Genomic DNA, 9,873 nt, shown 5'->3' on the forward strand with positions numbered 1-9,873 from the left:
CGCACACACACGCACACGCACACACACACACACACACACACACACACGAGATTCTTTTGATTTCTGTCCAATTCTGCTCAAAAGGCTTTGGTCAGCCTGGTGCTCTAGTATGAAGACACTTGCCCAAGATGCCTGCCATAAAGTAGGATTGAAACCAAGACAGCATGATTGAGAAGCAGGCCTCTTAACGACAGAGCTACATGAAAAATTATTAATGAAGACATGATAATTCTACCAGGTGATATTATTCACCAGTGAGAGAAGGCTATGATCAGTGGTGTGGAGGTGGATTAAGAAATAGATTTAAGTTTTTGGTTGAACAAAGTATCTTCTTGTACTGAGTTATGTCCCTTCCTGTTCTAGGCTTAATAAGTACAGAGGCAAATCCCTGCTAAAATTCAAACAAGGCTCTGATAATGAATGCACTTCCCGATACACCCACACACGTGCACTTACAAACCCTATGCAAAATACACACAGAACACAGAAGATTAAGCTGTCTACTTACGGCAAGAATCCCGCTGCACTGTTGAGAGAGTTGCATCACCATTCCGATAATGAGTGGCCGACGGAGTTCTGACTTGAACATGAGCTCCCAGATACTGATCTTAGGAAGGAAAGAGAGAGAGAGAGGCAGTGAGTGAGTGAGAGAGTGAGTGAATGGGTGATTGAGTGGGTGAGTAAGGAGTGAGTGAGTGAGTGGGTGGGTCTGAGTGAGTGAGTGAGTGAGATAGTTTGATATGCATGCATGTGAATATGTATGTACTGGCATGTGTAATGCATGTGTGTGAGCAACATGTGTGAAGTGCTGATGTGGATATGTGTATATTAGAACTTTTGTCCTCTTGGAGGTCGATAAAATAGGTACCAGTGGCGTACTAGGGTTGATGTAATTCAGTAGCCCCCTCCCGCAAACTTTCAGGCCTTGTACCTATGGTAGAAAGGATTATTAGATCAAGCTATTTAACATCTAACAAGCCAAGGTTTCATGCTAGGAAACAATCCTCCGATATATATATATATACATAATTCATCATCGTTTAAAATAAATAAATGCATACATACATTACATAACATACATAACATGCATCACATGAACACACACATCTTGGGCAAGATGACAAAGGACTGAGATACCCAGCACCTGACCGTACTCAAGAAGATCCATAGCCTGTGGCAGAAGTGTTAAGACTGATCCTTCTGGTGGTGTAAATCACTCATGGCTGTGCCACGTAAAAGCACCCATGTGGCACCATGTAAAAGTGTGGCATCATATAAAAGCACATGTGCAGTGCCATGTAAAAGCACCGAGCACACTCTGTAAAATGGTAGGCGTTAGGAAGGGCGTCCAGCTGTAGAAACCATGCCAAATCAGATTGGAGTCTGGTGCAGCTCCCCAGCTTGCCAGCTAACCGTCCAACTGGTGTAGCCCCCCCCCCCAGCTTGCCAGCTCTTGGTCACATCATCCAACCCATGCCAGCATGGACAACGGATATTAAGTGATGATGGTGATGACGATGATGATGATGATGACACACACATACATACCTTGGGCTCTGATTCACACATCCTTTGTTCACGTTTCATGTCTTCAATGTCTAACTCCACATCGAAACTGCCACGTAACTCCATAAGCACTGCAAAAGAAAAGCAATGAACAATGATGGTGGTGGTGTTGGTGGTAGCAATAATGAAAGTGGTGGTGGTGGTGGTGGTGGTGGTGGTGATGTGTGTGTGTGTATATATAAGTGTGAGCATTTATTTAACTATTTGACTTCTTTCTATGAAAAGAAGATGATTTCTAACACAGAAAACATTCTGCAGTTCCTTCATTGGAATTTCAAAAGCGAGCGAACGAGCAAGCAAGGTAGGTAGGTAGGTAGGTAGGTAGGTAGGTGTTTGTTTGCATGTATGTATGTATGCATGTGCAGATTTGTATGTTTTATGTATGTATTCTCATGCATATAGTTGCATACTAGACATGCTCATATGTATGTATCCATGCATGTATGCATGCATGTATGTGTGCATGTGTATGTGCATGTATGTGTTCATGTATGTGTGCATGTATGTGTGCATGTATGTGTGCATGTATGTGTGTAAATGTATGCATACATTTTTTTATGCAGTAAGAATGTAATAGTTACCTTCTCTGGATCGAGTCTCTTCATTTCTAGAAATAAGCAGAAAACGAGGACTTTCTGGACAAAATATCAAAAGCGGTAACTGTATGGCAGCTGGAATGAACGTCAGACCTGGATAATCAAAGTAAAAGATACATGTATGAAAGTTGATGATATCCATTTACAGCCATCATGCAAGGGTACATACATACAAACACACACATGTGGCCTTTTGGCTTAGATCAAAGGGCATTACTTACCAAGTAATATGGGCCATGAGGATTCAGTACCCATGAGTTCAGGAAAACTTAATACTTGTGATATGAAGATCCCAAGAGTTATACTCAGCTGGTGCACAACACCCAGTGCTCCTCGGATATTGGCTGGGGCAATTTCCGACAAATACATTGGAGTGAGGACTGTGGTTAGACCTTCAATGCAGAAACAAAATATCAATGGAATAAGAAGCTTTAGGAGATAAATAAATTTTGTAAGTTAGATATCTGAATAGGAAATTAAAATTATAATTTCATTTATATTACTTGTTTTTCAATATTTCTGTCAATATAAGAGGGAGTTACAAGAAGGCTCTATGGGTGAGAGCTATGAATGAGCATTACAAGGGGGAGCTGTGAGGGAGCACAATGAGTGGGAGTTATGAGTGGGTGTCATGAGTGGTTGCTATAAGTGGGAGGTACAAGCGTGCACTACAAGTGGATACTATGAGAGGGTACTACAAGGGGGCAGTATGAGTAGGAGCACAAGTGGACTACAAGAGGGCACTATGAGTGGACGCTGCAAGTGGGTGTTATGAGTGGGAGTTACTGGATACAACAGTGGGTGCTATGTGAGTGGGCATTATGAGTGGAAACTACAAACAAGCAATATGAGTGGGAACTATTATAGGAAGCTATTAGTGGGAATTACAAGTGGGCACTATGAGTGGGTACTATGAGAGGGCAATGTGGGTACTAGTAGGTACTATGAGTGGGCATTTCAAGTGGTTGTTATGTGGGGGAAACTATTAGACACAAAAGTGGGCCCTGCACACGTGGGAATGAATGTTGTGTGTGAGGATTATGAGGACAAGTTGCAAAAAGATAAAGAACATGGAAGAAGACAAAAGGAGAGTGAAAGAAAAAGGAAAGACTAAAACACGTAAAAGAATGAATGAAAAGTCTTCAAATTGTTTGTTTAAATGTAAAGAAGAGATAAGAAAAATAATCATCGGAAGAAGGCTTAGCAAAGAGTTTTGAAAATGAAAGCTTTACAGAGAAAGCAGAGGACTTACCACAATTGAGTCCCAGAACCAACCGACCAACAATAATCATCTCGAAAGATTTGCATGTTTTGCAAAGTACAATTAATACAGAACCAAGAACACCAATTGGACAATTCAGCATGATTCCTCGCTTTCTTTTAAAACAAAATAAATATAAAATGAAAAACTAATAAAGAAAAAAGAAAAGAAAAAAGTTAAAAGAATTATCCAGCTGAACTTCTTATTTTTAAATGAGCATTTATTGTTGTTGTTTATTACAAGTGGATACTATGAGAGGGTACTTAAAGTGGGCAGTATGAGTAGGAGCAACAAGTGGACTACGAGGGGGCAATACAAGTGGGTGTAACCCCAAATTTGGTGATGGTGCCATGTAAAAGGCATTGGTAATGGTGCCATGTAAAAAGAACTGGTGATGGTACCATGTACAAAGAACTGGTGATGGTACCATGTACAAAGAACTGGTGATGGTACCATGTACAAAGAACTGGTGATGGTACCATGTACAAAGAACTGGTGATGGTACCATGTAAAAAGCTCTGGTGACGGTGCCATATAAAAGGCATTGGTGATGGTACCACATAAAAAGCACTGGTGATGGTACCACATAAAAAGCACTGGTGATGGTACCATGTAAAAAGCTCTGGTGATGGTACCATGTAAAAAGCTCTGGTGATGGTACCACATTAAAAGCACTGGTGATGGTGCCATGTAAAAAGCACTGGTGATGGTGCCATGTAAAAAGCACTGGTGATGGTACCATGTAAAAAGCACTGGTGATGGTACCATGTAAAAAGCTCTGGTGATGGTACCACATAAAAAGCACCAATGATGGTGCCATGTAAAAAGCTGAATAGATTAAATGCTAAGAGAGAGCTTTAAGATTTACCTTCCAAAAAAGTCAGCCCAGACACCAGCAGAAAGTCCACCAATCATACCTCCAACAGCGAAGATTGCCACTATCAATGACCAGTAATTGTTCAAGTGTGAGTGCTTAATGGGTTCACCAGATCTACCTAGAACTGTAGCATTGATGAAATCCTTCACAAGCTATAATAAAAGACAAATTGATTTCTGTAGATTAGGTTGATTATTCTTTAAATGTGAGACATAGATATACATACACACATATACATGCAAGCGCATGTTCACATACATACATACACACACACAAACGTGTGTATTCAAGTACACATGTGTACATACACACACACTTCAGAGCTCACAGTGAAGTCAGCAAACAATGCCTTTTCTCTGTAGATTTCATGAAGAAAATGCCCTAACTCTGAAATATTGAAATACCAAATAAAATTACTGACCATCAATCTGTATAATTAAATTTTTTTATGACATACATTGTTTTGGCTTTGAAAAAGAATTCAAAAACATATACGAAGAGGTGCTTAAAAGTTCCTGGCTTTGAGTGAAAGAAAATACAAGGAGGATCAGTTAATTATGATTTTATTCAACATATTCTGCTCTCAGATTCACACACTCATTGCAGCGGTTCATCAGTTTTTCTAAACCCTGTAAAAGAACTCAGAAGTTTGGGCCTCCAACCAAGCCTTTAGCAACACACTCAAAGTCAAGAACTTCTCAGTACTCCCTCATGTATTTATATTTATATTTATATATATATATATATATATATAATTTATTTATTTATGCACCCTTTTAAAGCCTAGCCAGTATCATGGGCCCAGTTTCCCGGTTTCTATGGCGTATGTGTTCCCCCCAGCTGGACAGGACACCAGTCCATCGCAGCGTTACTCAAGAAACAGGAAGAAAGAGAAAGTTGAGGCAAAAGAGTACAATAGGGGATTGCCACTTGAAGGTTACGCTCCAAGGCATACGTGAGGGCAAGATTGTTCTTTTTTTTTTTATTAAGGATCACCAGCAGTCGCCCATGCATGCATACCAGTCTCCCCTCTCCACACCACTGATGCTACCAAGAGAAAGGCAAAGGTCAATACAGCTTGGCACCAGTGACGTCACAACTCATTTCTACAGCTGAGTGAACTGGAGCAACGTGAAATAAAGTGTCTTGCTCAAGAACACAACACACAGTATTTTTGCAATGTCCTTGACGTCCTTACAATGGTGGTGGTGGTGGTGACGGCGGTGGTGGTGGCGGTGGCGGTGAAATGACATAGGAAATGACTGTGTTTGAATTGACTTACTACTTGTGGAGAATTTATGACGCCACTGCCATAACCAAACATGAAGGATCCCATTGCTGATGCAACGATTGCCAGGAATAACTTTGCAGTCAAAAACTGAAAAAAGAGAAGCAAAAAAAAACATGAGAGAGTTGGAGCTTTGAGTGAGTGAGTGAGTAAAACAGAGAGACTAAGAGAATGGAGGAGGAGAAGGAGGAGGGTGAAATAGGGAGACAGAGAGTATAGGAAGAGTAAAATAGAGAGAGTAAAAGATTAGAGTGAATTAGAGAGACTAAGAGCATAAAGGAAGAGAGTGAAATAGGAAGATTGAGAGAGTGAAAAAGAGAGGGAGAGTAAAATTCAGAATCCAAAAAAATGACAATTGTCATCTGCATCAGACAAACAATCCATGGAAAACAGATGTTAAGTGGTGATGATGATGGTGATGGTCGCTCGATGGAAAGAATAATTTAGTTAGCTTCCCGTCTCCCCACTTGTACATACTGCTATGTAACTTTAATCCCACTTGCCACTGTGTACTTTTAATTTACTTTAGGTAAATAGATAGATGGATAAATAAATGGATGGATAAATAGATTGATGGATAAATAGATAGATGGATAAATAGATAGATGGATAAATAGATAGATGGATAAATAGATAGATGGATAAATAGATAGATGGATAAATAGATAGATGGATAAATAGATAGATGGATAAATAGATAGATGGATAAATAGATAGATGGATAAATAGATAGATGGATAAATAGATAGATGGATAAATAGATAGATGGATAAATAGATAGATTGATGGATAAATAGATAGATTGATGGATAAATAGATAGATTGATGGATAAATAGATGGATGGATAAATAGATGGATGGATAAATAGATGGATGGATAAATAGATGGATGGATAAATAGATGGATGGATAAATAGATGGATGGATAAATAGATAGATCAACAAATGGATGGATGGATCGATGGATGGAAATATACATACACACACACACATACACAGAGAGACATACAAACAGATACATTTACACCAAATAAATGCATGGTCATCATTCAGAATCTAATAACTAAACTTGTATCGATATGTGGGGGGGGGGGACAAATGCAGTGACCATGCAAATTCTAATAAACTTGTATGTATGTATTTGATAGAGACACAGACAGACAAATATATATTAATACGAAATAAATGCATGGTCATCACACAGGATCAAATAATTAAACTTGCATTAATGTGTGTGTGTGTGTGTGTGTGTGTGTGTGTGTGTGTGTGTGTGTGTGTGTGTGTGTGTGTGTGTGTGTGTGTGTGTGTGTGTGTGTGTGAATATTGACACAATCGTTGCATTGTCACCACACACAATCTAATAAATTGTCAGCAAAATAAATGCATGACCACCACAGAGAATCTGATAATTAATACTGTCAATATATTTCAAAATCATTAATTACTTTTGGGATAGTGTGCGTGCGTGCGTGCGTGGGGTAAGTACGTAGAAAAGTCAGGAATCAAGGCAAGCATTAGAGAGTGTGCCTGGTAGCAAATAAAGGCAGAGAGGCAAACATTCAGACACACAGCACCACCTACTTGCTGGTAGGGGGAAAACAATTGTCAGGGAAAGTGGCAGTTATTTCAAAGAGTGAGGGGTTCTCCAGGAATAGAGATGCAGCCATTCCTTAGTCTGGAGGGGGTGGGATTGTTCTTTGGGAGCAATTGTCCAATGAACACTTAGCTAGGCAAGTGAGCAACTGTCTTGGTGCCACAAACTCATACACATAGTCAAATATGCACCACAATCATATATATTGGGCTCTCTCATCAAAGACGACGTATAGAGTGTTCAGTGTTTTGCTGAATGACCTGCACAAATGATTTGCTTATAGTCATCAAATGTTTGTGCCACACATTAACTCACTCTCTCCACCAAATTGACAATGTCTGAACAGGTGCACAGTGTACCCATATGTTAGGTATCAAAGTGATCACATGATCACAGAGCAACATGAGATGAAGTGTTCTTTCATCCTTTATGTTCTGAGTTCAAATTCTGCCGAGGTCGACTTTGCCTTTCATCCTTTCGGGGTTGATAAATTAAGTACCAGTTACGCACTGGGGTTGATGTAATTGACTTAATCCCTTTGTCCTTGTTTGCCCCCTCTATGCTTAGCCCCTTGTGGGCAATAAAGAAATAAGAAGCAATAAGAACAACTTTAAAAGCATGCAAAATAGACACAGGCAACTGGATGACCATATTTCCTGGGAGCAATTCTTGTATGTCCACTTGTCAATAAGACACTCACCACTTTGTGACAAAATCTAAATACCTTCAAAGCCGCAAGAGTATAAAGAGAGCTAACAAAAAACAGCTGGCTATAAATAAACAAACTACAATGTACACACATCGCATATCATTTGCCAGAGTGACAGAAACTATATGGACTGGATTAATTAGCACAAGAGATGTGAACTAAGGAGTGAAATTCAACAGCTATAACATCACTTGATGACTAACACATTTTCAATAATCAGAATTTCCTTATACAATATAAGAAAAATGTAAGACCGTACATACATACACAACTGCGCATATATACACACATATACATACACACACCCACACATATACACGCACGTTCACACCCACACATTTATATACACACACACATGCACACCCACACATACACACATACATATACATATACACACACACACACATATAAACATATGTTTATAAACATGCATGCATGTGAACATATGGCTGTTTCAACCATATGTTCATATATATATATAGGTGTATGTATGTATGTATGTATGTATCCATGTGTATTGTATGTGTGTGTATGTGTGTGTATGTGCATGTGTGTGTGAGTAAGTGCATGTGTGTGTGGCTGTGTATGTATGTGTGTTTATGTATATGTGTGTGTAAACATATGGTTGTGTACCTGAGAAGTTTACTTTGCAATGACATGGTTCTGGGCTTGATTTGAATACACAACACCTTAGTAAGTGCCCCTACCAAAGTCTCAGTTTGACCTATAGCCTATTTTGGAGAAGGAAATTATGCAGAAGTCCCAGTGTGTTCTTGTGTATGTGTGATCATCAGTATAACAAAACATGTTTTGAAACCTAACTAGCCTTTTGTAGAATAATTCTGAAATTACAGCCTCTAATTTCTTATTTCTTTACTGCCCACAAGGGGCTAAACATAGAGGGGACAAACAAGGACAGACAAAGGGATTAAGTCGATTATATTGACCCCCAGTGCATAACTGGTACTTAATTTATCGACCCCGAAAGGATGAAAGGCAAAGTCGACCTCGGCGGAATTTGAACTCAGAACGTAACAGCAGATGAAATACCGCTAAGCATTTCGCCGGGCTTGCTAACGTTTCTGCCAGCTCGCTGCCTTCTAATTTCTAAGTGGCAGGACATGGCTTAGTGGTTAAGGTGTTGGACTCGTGATCATAAGATTGTGGTTTCGATTCCTGGACTTGGTGATGCTTTGTATTTTTGAGCAAAACACTCCATTTCATGTGGTTCCACTTCACTGAACTGGCAAAAATGGGTAATCCTGTGATAGTGTTTCATCCAGGGAGGAATATACATTCCAGAGAAACCAAGAAACTGGACCCATGCTCCTTATGGAATAATGTGGACTAACCAATTCCTAAGTAGGTCTCCAGCATGACTGAATGGCTTTCCACCCAGGGATGTAACCATGATATTGACCAAAGTGGTTCTCAGATGGTTCCACCATTCACTGTGTAATTTGTTGAAAACATAAATAAGAATTAATATTCGATAATAATTATATTTGTGTGGACGTGCAGCGAGATTCGTTTGAACCTGTTGAATCCCTGCTGGTTGTGTAAGAGCTTTTAAGCAGATAATTAAATTTAATAGAACATTGTTTTTAAAGCTACTGATTATGTCATATGTCTTGATCTATTGTGTATGTGTATATGCATGTATAAACACACACATGCCCACATGCACATATGTATACACACCTAAATACATACATATGAACAAACACACACAACCATTGTCACACACATATACATGAGTATGTGTGTGTGTGTGTGTGTATATATATATATATATATATATATATATGGAGTGGTACAAAGTGCATTGTTGTGTGTGTGTGTATATATATATATATCATCATCATCATTTAACGTCCGCTTTCCATGCTAACACACACACACACACATATATATATATATATACATACATATATTGGAGTCTCACAGGTAGTTATATCTTTTTACACCCTATGTATGTGTGT

The 9,873-nt window shown here is 39.1% G+C and overlaps 1 protein-coding gene across 5 annotated transcripts in view; it reads right to left on the reverse strand.

The window, feature by feature from the left end:
* LOC106883557 (glucose transporter type 1) overlaps positions 1–9,873 on the reverse strand; it is a 43,281-nt gene that overhangs the window by 9,587 nt on the left and 23,821 nt on the right. For all 5 annotated transcript variants that reach the window (XM_014934608.2, XM_014934605.2, XM_052972858.1 and 2 more), the window contains 7 exons: positions 5,583–5,678; positions 4,292–4,452; positions 3,415–3,539; positions 2,384–2,554; positions 2,148–2,255; positions 1,549–1,637; positions 509–607 (listed from right to left, as the gene is read on the reverse strand). In XM_014934608.2, the coding sequence (XP_014790094.1) occupies positions 509–607; positions 1,549–1,637; positions 2,148–2,255; positions 2,384–2,554; positions 3,415–3,539; positions 4,292–4,452; positions 5,583–5,678 (849 nt within the window). The remainder of the gene's footprint in view (positions 1–508; positions 608–1,548; positions 1,638–2,147; positions 2,256–2,383; positions 2,555–3,414; positions 3,540–4,291; positions 4,453–5,582; positions 5,679–9,873) is intronic.

This window comes from Octopus bimaculoides, chromosome 14, assembly GCF_001194135.2.
Source record: "Octopus bimaculoides isolate UCB-OBI-ISO-001 chromosome 14, ASM119413v2, whole genome shotgun sequence".
NCBI classification, from domain to species: Eukaryota; Metazoa; Mollusca; class Cephalopoda; order Octopoda; family Octopodidae; genus Octopus; species Octopus bimaculoides.